Here is a 17,794-nt window from a genome sequence, read left to right as displayed (position 1 = left end):
TATAAACAAACTGCTCGTAGTGAACCGCACAATGAGTTGTCAAGACAGGAAGGTTTCGCAGGAATGAATAAGACAAATTATATATATTGGACTAGCAAAACGGACCAATAATAAGAAATATTTAAAACACAAACATAACAGCACTGTCACTGATTTAAAAATTCGAGCGTGAGATAGGCAATTTCCGAGTTCCAAAATTTCTCAGTTTCAAAACGAGGCTAAGTACAAAACCTTTCTTGTAAAAAAAAACAGTTTTATTTGCGTGAGAATAAAAAAGATCATTTTCAAATCAATGGCTTCGCACTTAGCCTCGCTTTAAAACAGAGATTTTGGGAGACTCGAAAATGGCCCATTGTTAACTGGTAAGAATTTAATCTTTTCTGACTCATTTTGACAACTTATTCTTGAAACGTTAACAATCGTATATTGATTTATACTCGTGCACATGAATAGGCCTCTTCCGAGTTCCAAAACCCTTGCTTTCAAAATGAGACCAAGTGCACAACCTTTCTTGTGAAAATGAGTTTTATTTGCATGAGAATGAAAAATCATCTCCATATCAAAGGCTGAGCACTTAACCTTTGATACCGAGGCCCTGGGGAACTTGGAAATGGCCTATTCCAAATAGACAAGAACGAGAAGTCCAAAGACTACTGCAAAGCTGATTTAAAACAACGTGTATTGTTGTTTATAACAATATTTCGGCTGGCTATACCAGCCTTCTTCAGGTTTACAGATGTTACTGAACTTATATAGCAATCACAATATTATATAGATGGAGGATGTCGCAATAAAAGGAAGAGGCGGAAATGACGTACAACATAAAAACTGGAAAGGAAAAATACTAAGGATATGGATTACAATAATTCGTCACGGCGGTTTAGGCCATGAGGTTCAAGAGTCATGGCCTTATCTATCAAATGCGACTCCCTGACCTTATAATTACGAACTGAGTCACTTGAAGAATGAATTTTCTCTAGTGGGATTAACTGCATGTCATTATGAGAATGGTTAGAGTGAGAGAGAAAGTGTTCAGAAACACAAACGTCATTTTCTTGATACCCGCCCTAACAAACACATCCCCACAGAGACACTATGTGATCTCTTACGCATGATTCTCACCATAAATAATTTCACATTTAACCAACAGCATTATCTTCAAATCCATGATCATGGCATGGTATTGCTATGGGTACTAAAATGGCTCCTTCTTTTGCTAACCTTTTTCTTGGTATGTTCGAAACCAACGTTCTCACTAACGCCCCTTGGCAGCCTCACACATGGTGGAGATATATCGATGATATTTTCATGATCTGGACAGAAGGTTCGGATCGTTTGAAAATATTCGTCGATTTTCTCAATAACATTCATCCCACTATTAAGTTCACTAGCTCTCACTCACTTACTAACGTTCCTTTTCTCGACGTTATGGTGTCTCTACATAACGGTATAATTGAAACTGATCTATTTACTAAACCCACGGATAAACATCAGCACCTTCTCAGCTCATCATGCCATCTTAAACCTCATGGCCTAAACCGCCGTGACGAATTATTGTAATCCATATCCTTGGTATTTTTCCTTTCCAGTTTTTATGTTTTACGTCATTTCCGCCTCTCCCTTTTATTGCGACATCCTCCATCTATATAATATTGTGATTGCTACATAAGTTCAGTAACATCTGTAAACCTGAAGAAGGCTGGTATGGCCAGTCGAAATATCGTTATAAAAAACAATACACGTTGTTTTAAATCAGCTTTGCAGTAGTCTTTGGACTTCTCGTTCTTGTCTTTATATTTTGGCTGATTTGATCTCTTTTCTAGAGATCCAACGTTTACAACTAGCAGGATCTTCGTCCACGGTTTTTGCAGTTAGTTTAATCCTTTATTCCAAATAGACCATTTTACAGTTGTGGGCTTAGTACCCTAGCCTTCGAGTGAATGTGAGGCTGAGGTTGAACGTGGTTTTAATAGAAACCTCTTTGTTTTCTAATGCAAATTTTGCCCAGAAAAATACTATTTAGTATAAGAACAACATGATTTACATAATAAAGCAGGAAGGTTTGTATCAAAGCTAGGTCAACTCCAGCCTCGTTTCCATCTATAACTGTAAAATGGCCTATTGAATTTGTGTTTCGTATGATTACCTATACACTTAACGTTTTCAATCACGTAGTCAGCTGCTATGCAAATTTATTGGAACAAATTATCGTTTTTAGAAAAACGTTCAACTCCCAGAAGATTGGTTTAGAACACGAACATGGCAGCTGCCGTTTTACTGTTATGGTAAACCAATATGGCGGGCGTGATGCTCTATAAACGTCCTTACCCGTGATGAAATTTTTGAAGTCACTTGACAATATACCTATTGACCATTAATGAGCTTTTTAAGGGAAAATATCAAATTTTATTATTGATATTAAGTAAAGAGACAAGTGTAACTGGCATATTTCAAGTTTATTATTAGGGACTGTGCAATAATTACCAGGAGGGGGGGCTGAAAAACTAGAGGGGGGGGCATTACATAAAATTGCTGCCAAGATAGGGGGGGCTCAAAGTAAAATCACTCATTTGACGGAGGGGGGGCCTTAAGTTTTATTCGAAATGTAAATAAAATTAAACGCGATAAAAGACTCTCAATACAGGCATCATGATAGACTGTAACAAATATCCCTGCAAATTGGTTCCCTGTTCCTGATCTTAGTGATACAGCAGCCTTACCACGCGGGTATATTCCATCCAATGTGACCAGTCTGAGTGATGAAATCGATCAACAACTTCCAAGTGTGCAAGTCAAGAAGTTAGTCGATTCTGGTATTTTAACCTCTTCCAACGCCAACGAAATGCAGGAGGTGTGCGAGAAGTTGATGGTTGATGAAGTCACTCTCAAAAGTTTTGTTCAACATCATGAGTTTCTTGCATTGAAAGCTCAAAAATGGGAAGCTGAACGCAATATCCTTCCAGACATTAACTGGAAAGAAATCAAATCCATCGCAGCAAGACAAAGTAAGATCTACCTTAAGCAGAACAATCTTCATGTATCTGGAAGTAAAGTTGCGCTGGTAGCACGTGCTCTTGATTTCTCGCATACTGGAACACGAAGCAACGAAAGAAATAGTGCCAATGACAGTGACACAGAACTCCTATCCAGTGATTCGGAATACCACTCTGATTCTCACACAAGTACTTCCGAAAACAACTCTGATTCGGATTCAGATGACTCCGAAACGGATGGCTTTGTTGAACATTCATATGAGGTACTATTTGTTCTAGAGGACGACATCCAACAAGTAAGCGTACGTTTACAGTAGCATGACAATATAAAAGGTATTTACTTAAAGGCATCTATGGTAATGGTGGCGGTGAGGGGTGGGTGTGTTTTTGTGCGTGGGTGGGTGGGTGGGTGGTGGGAGAGTGAGTGCGACGTTATTTTTAACATAACAGAGGGGGTTAAAACTAATTTCTTTTGTTTTTGAGGGGGGTACTGTCTAAGTTTTTGCTAGATAACTCTAGTTTTTCAACCCCCCCCCCCCTTCCTGATAATTATTGCACAGTCCCTTATGATAATAGGCGAACTGAGAGGCAAATATGCTGCCGTTATGTACTCAGGGGCATAGCCAGGATTTTTTCAGAGGAACGCACAATTCTCCAAAACGCTTTAACACCACCCCCCCCCCCCCCCCCAAATCGTTGACTGAAGATTTGGTTACCTTGTAAGCCTAAGCGTTTTTTCTGCATATGAATGACTTTGTAGGGTGTTTGAGTCCATTAAGTGATGCACGTCAATTATCTATCACACGATAAGGCTCCATACTTTGAATGAATTAAGGCAAACTGTGCTCTTAAAATACTTGTCTTTAGATATTTTACTTTCTTTTTAGAATTAACTTTTTATTTTACATTGTTTATTCATTTTATATCATTTTTGTGCATGACTTTTTCAGGTACGCACGTGCGTACCGTGTGTACAGGTAGGTACGCCCCTGGTACTTCGTTTGGTAAATACCTTTTATTAGCAAATACTGCGTTCGGGTTTCTTGTGGGTATACCTAACTGTTCCTCTAAATGGCCACCTTTGATCGTCAAAACTTACCTCGTAGCAAATGGAATGGAACACGATCCCGTTTAGTACGTAGTCCTTAAAATCCGCTAAGAACCCAGCAATGGTCCAGTGCAGTTAATGTAGTAATGTTAGGCAATATTACTATTAGTAAGGGGATTAGAATAAACTTGTTCGTTTCGTGAGGATTCCCGTTTCATCTCTGTAAGAACTGTAAGCATATTGGCATTTTACAAAAAAACACAACTCAATGGAAGTGCTACAGAACCACGAGTGGCAGACGAGAGATACAGGCACATCTCTGCTAGTTTTTCTTTATTAGGATGAGCGCTATAAAATTTTATTTGCCAAATAATGAATACCCTTAGATTTTAGTCTACGAAGTGAATTAGTCGTCGTCAGTAGCTCCCTAAATCAAGAGTGGAGCCGGCCACCGTATCTTACACTGTAGGCCTCTTTTATTAAATAGAAGAACACAGCAAGAGTCTAATCAATTTCCGTTAACAAACAATAACAACTAAGAAACAATAACAAGATTATAATCACATACTATAAGACGCTTCTAATAATTTAACTTATTGGTGCCACGGGTTTCGATTCTATCGATGAATAATGTCAATTAAATCACCATTAAAACGTTTCATTGATCATCCGTTCTCTTTTTTATATTTAAAAACAGATAAACGGCTGCAACATAAGAAACAACAGAGAGCATTTTTCTTTTGTTTATCGAACCTTAGTCATGGGAAGACTTCTTTAAAAATATTCCCACGAAAGTTTGTTCATTGGAAATGACAAATATGACAACAAATTATGGACTTGATTAAGCACTGACTTACGTTCATACTTTATTTTTCAATGAAAAAAGTTTTTATCCGCACATGAGTAGATGGACAGAACAGAATCATAGTTTATACAATGAGCGATTTGTTGCGTTTAAAATTTCACACAAAACTGAAGATTAATTTGTATTTAATCAGTAAACCATCGTACTTCAACATACAGTAAAGAAAATCATTCTTGAGAAACCAGAAAAAGCCATTATTTCTCTTATTAATCAAATATGTATAAGTGTCATTCTGTTATTTAACTTATAAGTATTTAAGGAATCTAGTCACTTAACAACAGCACGGAAATGATGCCCAGAAACGGCTCAAAGTAGAATTAGCACCCAACTGTTCTCATTGTTATGGGCCTTTTAAGCGTACCGCTCTTTACTTCCCTTTGATGTTTGATGCCTGGTGTTGCCTTTATTGCAGCAAATTTGTCGCTTCTTTTTCGTATCATGGACTTTTTCCTTATACTGCACTTTAAATTGAATAGCTTTAAGTCATAAGAACTTCCCACATTACATCAAAAGCTCTCTTTTACAACATTCATGTTATCCCATGTAGAAAATTGGAATACTTGAAACATACATTTCATTAATTTCACACTATCTACAATTTTACAGATAACTTATTTTATCTACTCACCTTAAACGAGCCCTTCTTAAACACGGTGTGTTAGATGAGGAAACATGGCGTTGAAAATGAGATGTGTTTCGAAAGTTCAATGTGTACGTCCTCAACCCTAATCAAAACCTGTTTCATTATCGTATATTGATTAGAAACCCTGCAAACTTTACGTCTGTCAAGCTTCATAATTTAAAACAATAGCATGGAGAAGATGAAAAACGACACAATATATAAATTTACATGTATTGGATAAGGGTTTTTCATGGTCACTTTTATAACCAATAAAAAATCAAAGTTCTTATAGTCTACAAAGACTTAGTATCCATAAAAAATCATCACCAAATTATTTTCAGTTCTAAACCTACTTTACGCTAATAGAAAGACTTTTTAAAATTCCAACTTTTTTATGTAAAACGTGAACCATACTCTTTCTTAGACCTTTTTTGACCTAAAAGGACGAATTTAAAACTTTCTAACTTTTTACCAAAATCATGGGTTAACCCCATTGAAAAATACCAATTTTTCGACCATAAAAAAATCGATAATTTTATAGTTCAAAAATGATTCTTTTCTGTATAACAAATAAACCAAACACTTTTTCTAAACCTTTTTTCTTGCCCAAAAACAATTGATTTCAAAATTCTCAATTTTTGCTCAAAACCATGGGTTAACCCCTTTGGAAAATATCCATTTTTTCAACATCAACATTTTTGTAGTTCAGAAATACTTCTTTGCTTTATAAAACAAAAACCAAGTACTTTTAGTAAACCTTTTTTGTCCAAAAAGAAAGCATTTAAAAATTGCCAATTTTTGAGTAAAATGATGGGTTAACCCCTTTGTTAAATACAGTCAACTCCCGTCATAGAGTACTAAAGTGATGACGCCATAAAAATTAAATGTCTAAAATTATGGGATTTGCCAGAATATTCTGAAAGAACAAAGTCCAAGAGGCCTAAGTGCCAAAAATGAGCATTTCGGGGCAAATTGTCTCTGAGATATTACCACAGTTATGCTAATAAAACTCCGGCTATCTTTTCTTCTCTGATAATTTTTTTGAATATGAGGAGCAGAATGAAAAGAAGTGCAAAAAACAACTCCGGAGGATTTTCGCCACATACTACTACCCTTTAAAAGCTAAACATCACATAGTGTTTGTCTTTCTAAACGCCATTTTTGCTTTCCAGAAAATATGAGCTCGAGTTCATAGAGCGCGCTAAGAAGAAAGAAGATTCTGGGAAAGGAGTACGATACTTTCTAGAACTTGTTGTTAAAGATCTTACCGACGGAAAAAGTTATATCGTAGCAGAATATGTCTTTCAACCGAATGGGAGGAATATTCTATTGTGTTATCCTAAGGGCCTGCAGTGGAACAGAACAGCGGATGTCTACCTGATTCTTACGGCCAAGAACCTGGGTCGATGGGTTCATCATTTCATCAAGAACGTTGAAAAGATTTTCCAGGAATCAAAAGATGAGCATTTACACGTGGTTATACACGACTTTGACAGCCCCGATATCAATTCAAAGCAGGCTTTTGAAAGAACTACCCTAAAGAATTACCGTTATATCATTAAGCCTGGAAAGTATTCGCGCACGCTTTCATTTAGTGAAGCTATAGAATCCATAAAGGATCCAAACGCTATCGTTGTCACAGTAGATCTACACCTTGATATTGGAAGCCAGTTTATTAACGACGTATGCAAGGTGAGATGAAGTGAAAGGAATATGTTCTTGGACCTGGGACCCGTTTCTGGAAAGTCCCGGTAACTTCGGGCCCGAAAAGCTGTTTATGTTTGCCGCGTTTGCTACAAGGTCAAAGTTTCAATAATTTTGAAAATGATATAATGAAACTATCAGCCAACGAAACAAAACTGACTGGTTTGTGCGCTAGGAACTTGTCTACTATTCAACAGGTTTTGAATTTAAAATTTGCTTTCGGGACCGAAAGGCTACCGGGCCTTTCGAGAAACGGGCCCCTGATCAGTTGTTACATTAGGGGGTTTAAGCAACGATGACGACGACGGTAAATAAAACGGCAAAAAAACAATTGGTTTAGATTAGCAAAACAACAACTTTGCACGTGCATCACGCTTTTTTGTACATTTCTTTGCCGTCGCTGCAGGACTACGACGTGAAAGTGCAAAATTTCACGTTTTGTCGAAAGACCTGAACACAAGACAATGACTTTCTTTTTCTTTTTCTGAACTTTGTTACAGTTGTTAAGAATTCAACTCCAGAAAAAAAAATTGCCAACATCTCACGAATTGAACGAGCTGGAATAAGCGCGATAAAGTTTGAAATTCATATTTTAACCGACCTTGTCGTAGGCGTCGCCGTCGTTGTTGCTTAAGCTCCCTATTTTACTCATAGACTGGGGTTGTTCGGGGTTAGTCAGCGACCCAACGATTCACACGTTTGGTAGGTTTTCTGGTAAGAGAGAGAGCCCCCCGTCATCCGGAACTAGGGGGAGGGTGCAAGAGGTGCGCCCCCCCCCCCCCCCCCCGAGATAACCTGCAGCTTTCTAATGCAACTGGTATTCTACAGAAATATAAAACTTTGTGGTTTATTGGTGTTGAAGTAAAACAAGAGACGAGGTTGAAGAATTTACGTTAAACTCCGTAAAAATGATAGTTAAAATGGTAGTTCCTTAGTGGTGTACCCCCTCCGAAGAAAAATCCTGGATCCGCCTCAGGATTCCATTTATTTCAAGCCTGAAATTTTGCAAAAGTGACTGACATATTAGGGCCATTTATACGAGGAAAAATAAGACGCGTCTTAAATAAGACGCGAACTTTCCGTATAAACGGCACATTTCGTCTAAAATAAGACGCGGCTTAGCTAAGACGCGTCTTATTAGATAAGACATGCTCGTATAAATGGTACAGTTCGCGTCTTATTTAAGACGCGTCTTATGTAAGACGCGTCTTATTTTTCCTCGTATAAATGGCCCTATTGTCCTTTACTCTCCAGCACTGTGTGAAAGGAAAGACGGTTTATGCTCCCCAAATCGTTTTTTGACAATGCCGTGGAAGCAGCGCTTCGCTTTAAGGTGCCTGGTATCACTATAGCTATGGAACAATAGCAATGTATATACAGACCTAACGTCCGGGGATTTTCAAAGGAATTTCTCGACATGAAAACATGGGGCGGAGAGGACTGGAACATCATCGACGGCGCCATCAAGGGGGGATCAACTCCTTGGATTTACCATTATTACCACACTAAAGCGGGAATGTGGTAACAATCTTGGCTCTGAATCAGAATAAGAAGAACAATGACATATATATAGCACATTGAATAGGACATTCCAATTGACCTTCACACACTTTCTGCGCAGTAAACCATGGCCCATGTTCGGATATATCATCTGATATTTTTAGTAATACGAGCAAGAAATCCATGTAACTTTTCGGTGTAGTGGATGCCTCCATTTATTGACTCAAAGTGCGCATTCAGTAAGCAAACATTGCGCAGTTACACTCATCGTTGGCTTTTGAAATAAAGTTGAGTAGATTGAAATAATTACCAATTACTTTTTTACGTTTTCTCAGGAGTCTAATGAATTTTGGGGTAGCTTTGCTCCCGAGATCCTTTTTTTGTAACTCGAGCCCTGATCAAAATCAGTACATACCTCCATGACTAGTACATTTTAGTTTGAATTTATCGCATCTTTTGAATGTAAAACATTGACAATACTCACACTGAAATGTACCAGTCATGGATATATGTATTGTCCGCATTAATTTGGAAAAATTAGCATAACGTCAAAGCAGTGAAAGTTGTAGAGCAAATTTTTGACCGGTTCGTAGGATAGGTTTGTCTTGAAATTTCAAGGTGTTGCAGTGAATCAATCTTAACGAAATTTTCAGACGTTATTATGTACATTATGAAGATTATGGGAAGAGATTTTAAAAAATTCGTTCCAGTCGTTTCAGAGATTAAAACAAAGCGCGAAAAGTCAAAGTTTTGAATGAAGTTGCACTTGGACAGGCGGTGAGTTAAAGGGTTAGTTTTTAAGATCGCAAGTACGAAAATACACCAAAATTTCCTAGCATTGAAATATGATATTAAGCAGCACTGTGATGCTACTTTACAAGAGTAATTTGAGTCATTTACAACGTCTTTGTTAATTAATCTATTACGGCTATTGAAAATTTAAGGTTCGAAATATATTTTTGTTTTAGTCGAATTCAAACGTGCTGAATTTTTTACTTCTTACTGAGTTTATTTGCGAAACCCCAAACTTTCAGTTCCTAGTATTGGATTTTTCAGTAGCTGGTCTAGATCGCGCAAAATTAGGCCTTGATCACTTACAAAGCTTTTTGTTCATTGTTGTCATAGTAATATCGATTTTACTTAAAACTACAACTGAAAACTACATTTGGACAAATTTCAAACTATGGTCAATCATTGATGAAAATATTATAGCGATCAGACAGGGTAAAATCACTTATATAGAGATAAAAAAATATCGGCATGGCCTCTGAAAAACTACAGGCATATCGAAACACCTTAATGGCATGCTGGAAGTTGTAGAAATTACCTTAATTTTACTAATTTTTGAATGATTAATTTAGCGAAAACTCTGAAGCCGTGTTTCTCGAGTATTAGATGCATTTTATTTTTTCGATAAAAAGGCGCGAAATTTTGTAAGTGTAAGTTGTTGTCGGTGTTGTTGTTTCTTTCACCAGGTGTGGTGTATTTGTAAGCAATGTGCAGGCTGAATGTGAAGCTACGCTAATAACGTCAAAGTGGAAACAACGACAACTGAGTTTGGTTCCGTTAAAATACAGACAGCTGACTAGGTATTTATAAAGTTCAAGAAATGTTAAACATTTCATTGGCATTTTTGTATTTAAAATAATTGTTGCTTTTTTAAGCAAGAATTAGTAACTACTAACTACTAACTGCTGTAGCTAATGTTTCCTTTTAGATTCCCCTGGATTTTTAGTCAGTTTTATTACTGCCCAAAGTAGATTAAGCTACTAGTTCCGTACTGAACTTTATACATCACTGTTAAAAAAAAGCATCACATTTTGTATTTTTAAATTATTAATGCCTTCAACTTATGCAAATGACATTCAGAAGACAAATCATAAAACAAAACGAAAGCAACACAATTACACAATCGCCATCTGGGAATGCTGCGTTGAAAGCCTGATCGTTTATAACAATGCTCAAGACAAATACGCATATTTATTTTAACACTGCTTGCCGTTGCCACAACAACAAAATGAGACAGATTGTCCGTTTTGCTAGAAAGGCAAAGATAACAACTTTCAGGCGGTTGCTATTAGTTTTCAGTGTGCCTGATAAGTCTTGAACAACTTTCCAACTTTCCAATGTTTCCCAAGGCAGCGGATAAAAGAAGCTTGGTAAAGAATGTTTACATCTCCTTGTCAGCCAGCGAGTTGGATGGTCTGCGGTTGCTGGGCTTCCTTCAACCGAATGTAACTGGCAAGTATCTGGCGTTAAATTGTTTTCAGGACATAGATACACGTTGAGGTAATATATTCTCGTTGTGGGCAAAGTGAAGGACCAAGTTTAATCCAACTTGTTGGAAAAAAACAGATAGAACTGGCTTTGAACATATACAAAGAGAGTTTTTCCTTACCGTATAAAAACTACAGTGATAAAGCCCAAATGAAAATTTACGGCAACGACTTGCCACATTGCATGTGCTTGCTTGTACTCTGGCAGCGCTAAACAGTAGTAAAACAGAAACACTTCCAATGTTGCAAAGTGTGTACGTGAACAAGGCGTTAAATTTCTGCGAATATACTCCCAGTTATCTTCTTGATCCCGCGAAAGTAGCGAACTTCGGCCGATATCGCGGCGTCTACAGACATGCGCACAAAATCTTCACCTTTCCAAATAAAGAAGTAGAAGGAGTGACTGCCAAGCGGGCCGCCCACTTTTCGGCCGTTAAGACTCTTACACAAGCTCTCTGTAAGGACTCTTACACAAGCCTTCTGTAATTATATTATCTTACACAAGCCTTGTGTAAGGAGTCTTACACAAGCCTTCTGTTAGTATCTTTCACAAGCCTTGTGTAAGGACTCTTACACAAGCCTTCTGTAAGTATCTTACACAAGCCTGGTGTAAGTAGTCTTACACAAGCCTTCTGTTATAAGTATCTTACACAAGCCTGGTGTAAGGACTCTTACACAAGCCTTCTGTAAGTATCTTGCACAAGCCTGGTGTAAGTAGTCTTACACAAGCCTTCTGTTATAAGTATCTTACACAAGCCTTCTGTTATAAGTATCTTACACAAGCCTGGTGTAAGGACTCTTACACAAGCCTTCTGTAAGTATCTTGCACAAGCCTTGTGTAAGGACTCTTACACAAGCCTTGTGTAAGTATCTTACACAAGCCTTGTGTAAGTAGTCTTACACAAGCCTTCTGTAAGTATCTTACACTGAAGCCTGGTGTAAGTAGTCTTACACAAGTCTTCTGTAAGTATATTACACAAAGGACTCTTATACTAAACATATACCTGATGGAGCGGGTGATGTCATTACCGTCATTTGTGTAGTCGGCTGGATTTGTTCTACTGCGGATATTTCGCCCAACTCTAGAAAACCCAAGGCTTGAGTTCCATTGCCGTTTTTGAGTTCTTCTATAACAGTGGTATTGGTCACGTTCGATGATGGCTTAAGTGATAATTCAAAGTTAACCCCAACACTTCCTTCGAAAAGACTAATAATTACTATTCCCTCAAAAAAGTCACCATATAGTCCTTTAAAGAAACGAACTAATTCCGCAGTTAATTCTTGAATCACAACTCTTGTCTTTGGTGACCGAAGGTTCCTGTAATCGTCGATAAATTTCCTGTTTCGGACAGTTATTATCACAATAATGATCCTCGACGATTTCTCGGATTTCTCTAAAAGAAAATGCAAAACAAAACAGGATTACTTATTATTGTATGCGATAATCAGATGTTTTGATATGTCCATGTCCATTTTCTACTCGCCCCGCCTTTAACAGATGAAAAGAATGACTTATAAAAAACGTACAACCATTCCAATGGGTGTTTTCTTTTATGTATGAAAAATCAGTGTACCATCCATGCAAGGACAAAACGATCAAACGAAACCCAACAATTCCGGTTGCTTCTGCACTGGTCAATTAAATTTTACATGATATTTAGATGAAAGGTTTAAATCAAAATCAGTCACAGGATAAAAGTGTTACAATGGTGGAGTGTCGGGATCACTGTGCAAAATCACCAGAATCCGCGCTTGTTCTCAGCTCTGCAGCACTGATAGCGGATCAATCTTAGCAGCTGGGCACAGAACCTTATATAAAAACAGTAACAGAATATAATATACCAGACCTTATATATTCCACTGCATCAAAATTACCCTATTTTAGTTGCTGTGTCACTAAATAACGCAACTAAATTAAAATAGCTCATTACTAAAAGTACTTCTTACGAACGCCTTCTGTAAGCCTTGTGTAAGCTTTCTTACGCGTTCGGTAAGTATGTTACACAAGCCTTGTGTAAGCCTTCTTCGCGTTCTGTAAGTATCTTACACAATCCTTTTGTAAGCCTTCTTACGCGTTCTGTAAGTATCTTACACAAGCCTTGTGTAAGCCTTCTTCGCGTTCTGTAAGTATCTTACACAAGCCTTGTGTAAGCCTTCTTCGCGTTCTGTAAGCATCTTACACAAGCCTTGTGTAAGCCTTCTTAGCGTTCTGTAAGTACCTTACACAAGCCTTGTGTAAGCCTTCTTAGCGTTCTGTAAGTATCTTACACAAGCCTTGTGTAAGCCTTCTTATGCGTTTTGTAAGCATCTTACACAAGCCTTCTATAAGTATCTTACACAAGCCTTGTGTAAGCAACCTTACGCAAGCCTTGTGTAAGCAACCTTACACAAGCCTTCTATAGGTATCTTACACAAGGCTTGTGTAAGCAACCTTACGCAAGCCTTCTGTAAGTATCTTACACAAGCCTTGTGTAAGCAACCTTACACATGCCTTGTGTAAGCAACCTTACACAAGCCTTCTGTAAGTATCTTACACAAGCCTTGTGTAAGCAACCTTACACAAGCCCTCTGTAAGGACTCTTACACAAGCCTTGTGTAAGGACTTTTATACAAGGCTTGTGTAAGTGTTTTACACAAGCCTTGTGTAAGCAGCTTTAAGTCTTCTGTAAGGACTCTTTATACAAGCCTTGTGATAAATACTTACACAAGCCTTGTATAAAGAGTCCTTACAGAAGACTTGTGTAAGCCTTCTTACACAAGAGGTAAGTATCTTACAAAAGCCTTCTGTAAGCTTTCTTACGTGTTCGGTAATTATCTTAGGAACGCTTTCTATAACTCATACACAAAAGACAACGAAAACTTTTTACATAATTTTTAAGTGTTAAAGAAAGGCGTTCGTAAGAAGGACTTTTAGTAATGAGCTATTTTAATTTAATTGCGTTATTTAGTGACACAGCAACTAAAATAGGGTAATTTTAGTGCAGTGGAATATATAAGGTGTTGTATATTATATTCTGTTACTGTTTTTATATAAGGTTCTGTGCCCAGCTGCTAAGATTGATCCCTGATAGTAATGGATCAGATCAAACAGCCAAAGCAGGATCGTTTTTACTTTTCTTGCTTTTTTTCTTTAAATAACCTGACTTCCATTGCAATGTCTCATTATTGGTATAGTGCTTATTTCTCACATAACACGGAAATTTGTGCTTATACTTACACTAATGGTTTTTTTTGTTACATTCATCTGGCAAAATTGGGTTTTCGACCTTCCTCTTCTAAATCTGTCGTTTACGAGAGTTGAATAGTTATCCAGTTTAATTGTTGCGCACGAGGTTTTCATTTTATATTTTCTTCGTTTAACGTACAGCCCTCGTAACTATAACAGCAAATATAAATGCCCCTCCTTAAACCCCAAAAGCTTTGCCTTTTTTTTCCAAAAAAAGGCTCGCTACTACAAGGACGTAGCTACCAGTGCGCCCAGTGCAGTAAGCACGTGCGTACAAAAAAAAATAAAGAAGAAGCTAAATAAGGGATAGCTGGAAAAAGGCGTAATTTAATATCCTATATAACTTCCCTTTGTCCTCTTTCATTTCAGTTTTTCACACAAAATGCGGTGTTTTCTCTATTTTTTCGCACGCGCAAGCCGTTCATGGTGCCTGAAAAGAGGGGAAATGTAAACTAGTCACCCTCATGAAAAGGACTTTGGAGACGGGTTATGGTTGATTTTGAAAACTGTGGAAAGTTTTTACCTACGCCCCTCTACTCACTATCTTTAATCGAAATTTCCTATATCAGTAATTTAAGGTAAGATTCTGAAAGTGAAAGATAAGATATTAAAATATTTACTTGTTTGGCAGATGATTCCTTCATAGTCTGGTGAGCAGCTGCATGAGAAGGTATTATCCACAAGGCTACAGGTTCCGTTGTTCTCACATGGATTTGCGGGAAGACATTGAGTAATTACTGAAATAAGAAATACAGTAAGATATCAACTCTTATCATTTTCCCTATAAATCGAGAGGAATAAAACGTATAAATAGAAAATATTACGTGGTCGCGCGGAGATCCAAAATTTCTCTTCGAGTGTTGAAAAATATTTCGCGAGTGAGCGCAGCGAACGAGTAAAATATTTTTTCAACACGAGAAGCTCTCTCCAAGCGGCCATGTAATGTTCTATTTATTATATAAAATCCAATGAACTACCAAACCATTTCAACTTCAATAGTTTTTTGCTGTGAAAGGCCCGATTTATTATGTAGCCATAGCAACGGTGATATTTCACGTGAGAAGATAACATGTATTTTCACATGTGAAGATATCATGTTTTCGCGCGAAAGCTCAAATGGTATTTAATTGGTGTTTATACAATAATTATATAAATTCATAAGTCGAATTATATTTATAGCTTTTACATTGGTTTTGCGGATCGTTGTTAATAGCCAATATGGCTACACTATTTTGACAATAATAATAATATGAAAAATGCTTTCGAAAGCCGGTGAACTCAGAACAGTCAAAAAACTACTGAGGAAATTCTGTAAAATTAAATTGGTCACGAGTGAAGGTTACGAATTTAATGAAAAAATAACTCCTTTCACTCTATTTGTGAAGGCCGGCTCGGTAATAAGTTTCATTCTGTGTTCTAAGAAGAAGCCGCAACCAGACAATGTCTCATTCTTCCATACTAACAATCAAAATATCACAGAATGTTAGGTGCTTGAGGATTTTTTACACAAATAGAACTGATATTCCTCTTATAATACAAAATTCGGCATATAGGCCCGCACACATATGTGTATGTGTGTAGCTATTTCGAGAAAGGTTGTCGGAAAAAATATGCACGCGACAATCCCGAAAGGTAATATGGGATATGATCAATACGCTGTTCCTGACACTGTAGCTGCTGAATCTTCTATTGTTGCTTTCCTTTAGGATCCGCAAACACACGTCCATGGCCTCTCGTGCCATTCTTTCAAATTTCTTTGAAGAACAAAGAACTCAAAACAACCCACAACACCTTTAGGGATTGTCGCGTGCACTTATTCCGACAACCTTTCTCGAAATAGCTGTATGTGTGTATGTGTATTAGCAAACCCGTTTAGAGACCCTTCTACTTCCCCGAAACGCCTGGGCCCATTTGTTCAAAGGCTGACATTCACACTAACCCAGGATTAAATTTTAATCTGGGTTTATTCTTCTGCTATTCAAAAGCAATTCCACGGATAATTTGCTCATTCTTTTTAGAGCATGCATCATCAAATTGAAGAAAAAAGAATTAAACTGATGGTTAAACTTTCAAAATTGAAATCAAATTTCGCACAAACCCCAGGTTATCTTGACTCTCTTTGAACAGCCCGCCCAAGAAATGTCTTCCTCTCCGAGAACTCCGCTTTGAAATACAATGTGTCATACTCCATTAAATGAAAGATACGAATACCGAAAATCAAATGTTTAGATAGTCAAGTTGATTGTCTCACTCTCACTAGACACCTTTTGGCACAGTTAAATGACACCATTTCCTATTTAAAACAAAATTACAGCAACAAAACAAATTTTAGACTAAAAATGAATATTGCTTTCTCGAATGGGTATTTTTCATATTCCGATAATTCGAGCCAATTAGCTTTTCTCGTAATGGCTCAAAAATACGGATTCCAATATGTTAAATAAAAACACCCTCACCGTTCTCACACAGTTCCCCATAGTAATCGGGAAAACATTCACACCGAAAGCCGCCCTGTAAATCTCTACATGTTCCTTGGCTAGAACAGCTGACATTTGCACAGTCATTAATATCTGAAAATGAACAAAAAATACGTCAAAACAGGCAAAAACAACAAAACATTTTTTTCAAAAAATAACAAAACTCACTAATCGAAACAGAGGCCAAAACACTGGTCGATACACTCGCCGAGACACTTGGCAGAGTACTGCGTGATATAGACGCCGAGGCACTGGTCGCTACAGTGGATGATAAGGAGACCAAGACACTAGTCGACACATTGGCAGACACGCTGGCAGACAGGCTAGAAGAGGCGGAGGCCGAGCCACTTGGGGACACACTGGGCGATGCGGACTCTGAGGCACTGGTCGACACGCTGAATGACTCGCTAGTTGAGGTTGAGGCCGAGACACTTGGTGACACACTAGGCGATGTGGACGCAGTGGCACTGGTCGACACGCTGGCTGACTCGCTAGTTGAGGTTGAGGCCGAGACACTTGGCGACACACTAGGCGATGTGGACGCTGACACACTGGTCGACACGCTGGCTGAGACAGTAGCAGAGATAGAGGCCGAGCTACTTGACGACAAACTGGCGGATGTGGAGGCCGACGCATTGGTCGACTCGCTGGCTGACTCGCTAGTTGAGGTTGAGGCCGAGACACTTGGTGACACACTAGGCGATGTGGACGCTGACACACTGGTCGACACGCTGGCTGAGACAGTAGCAGAGATAGAGGCCGAGCTACTTGACGACAAACTGGCGGATGTGGAAGCCGACGCACTGGTCGACACGCTGACTGACTCGCTAGTTGAGGTTGAGGCCGAGACACTTTCCGACACACTAGGCGATGTAGACGCCGAGGCACTGGTCGACACGCTGGCTGACTCGCTAGTTGAGGTGGAGGCCGAGACCCTTGGCGACACACTGGGCGATGTGGACGCTGATGTACTGGTCGAAACGCTGGCTGACTCGCTAGTTGAGGTGGAGGCCGAGACACTTGGCGACACACTAGGCAAAGTGGACGCCAAGGCACTGGACGACACGCTGGCTGAGTCGCTAG

The 17,794-nt window shown here is 38.4% G+C and overlaps 1 protein-coding gene across 1 annotated transcript in view; it reads right to left on the bottom strand.

The window, feature by feature from the left end:
- Positions 1 to 16,817, bottom strand: part of LOC140940714 (uncharacterized) — a gene marked incomplete at its 5' end in the record, with an annotated part of 32,304 nt that extends 15,487 nt beyond the window's left edge. The window contains 3 exons of the mRNA XM_073389681.1: positions 12,395 to 12,402; positions 14,855 to 14,971; positions 16,691 to 16,817. Coding sequence (XP_073245782.1) covers positions 12,395 to 12,402; positions 14,855 to 14,971; positions 16,691 to 16,817 — 252 coding nt within the window. The remainder of the gene's footprint in view (positions 1 to 12,394; positions 12,403 to 14,854; positions 14,972 to 16,690) is intronic.
- Positions 16,818 to 17,794: the final 977 nt, after the last annotated feature.

This window comes from Porites lutea, chromosome 6 (assembly GCF_958299795.1).
Source record: "Porites lutea chromosome 6, jaPorLute2.1, whole genome shotgun sequence".
Taxonomy (NCBI): Eukaryota; Metazoa; Cnidaria; class Anthozoa; order Scleractinia; family Poritidae; genus Porites; species Porites lutea.
The sequence above is the reverse complement of the archived record's forward strand: the minus strand, read 5'-3'. Positions and strand labels throughout refer to the sequence as shown.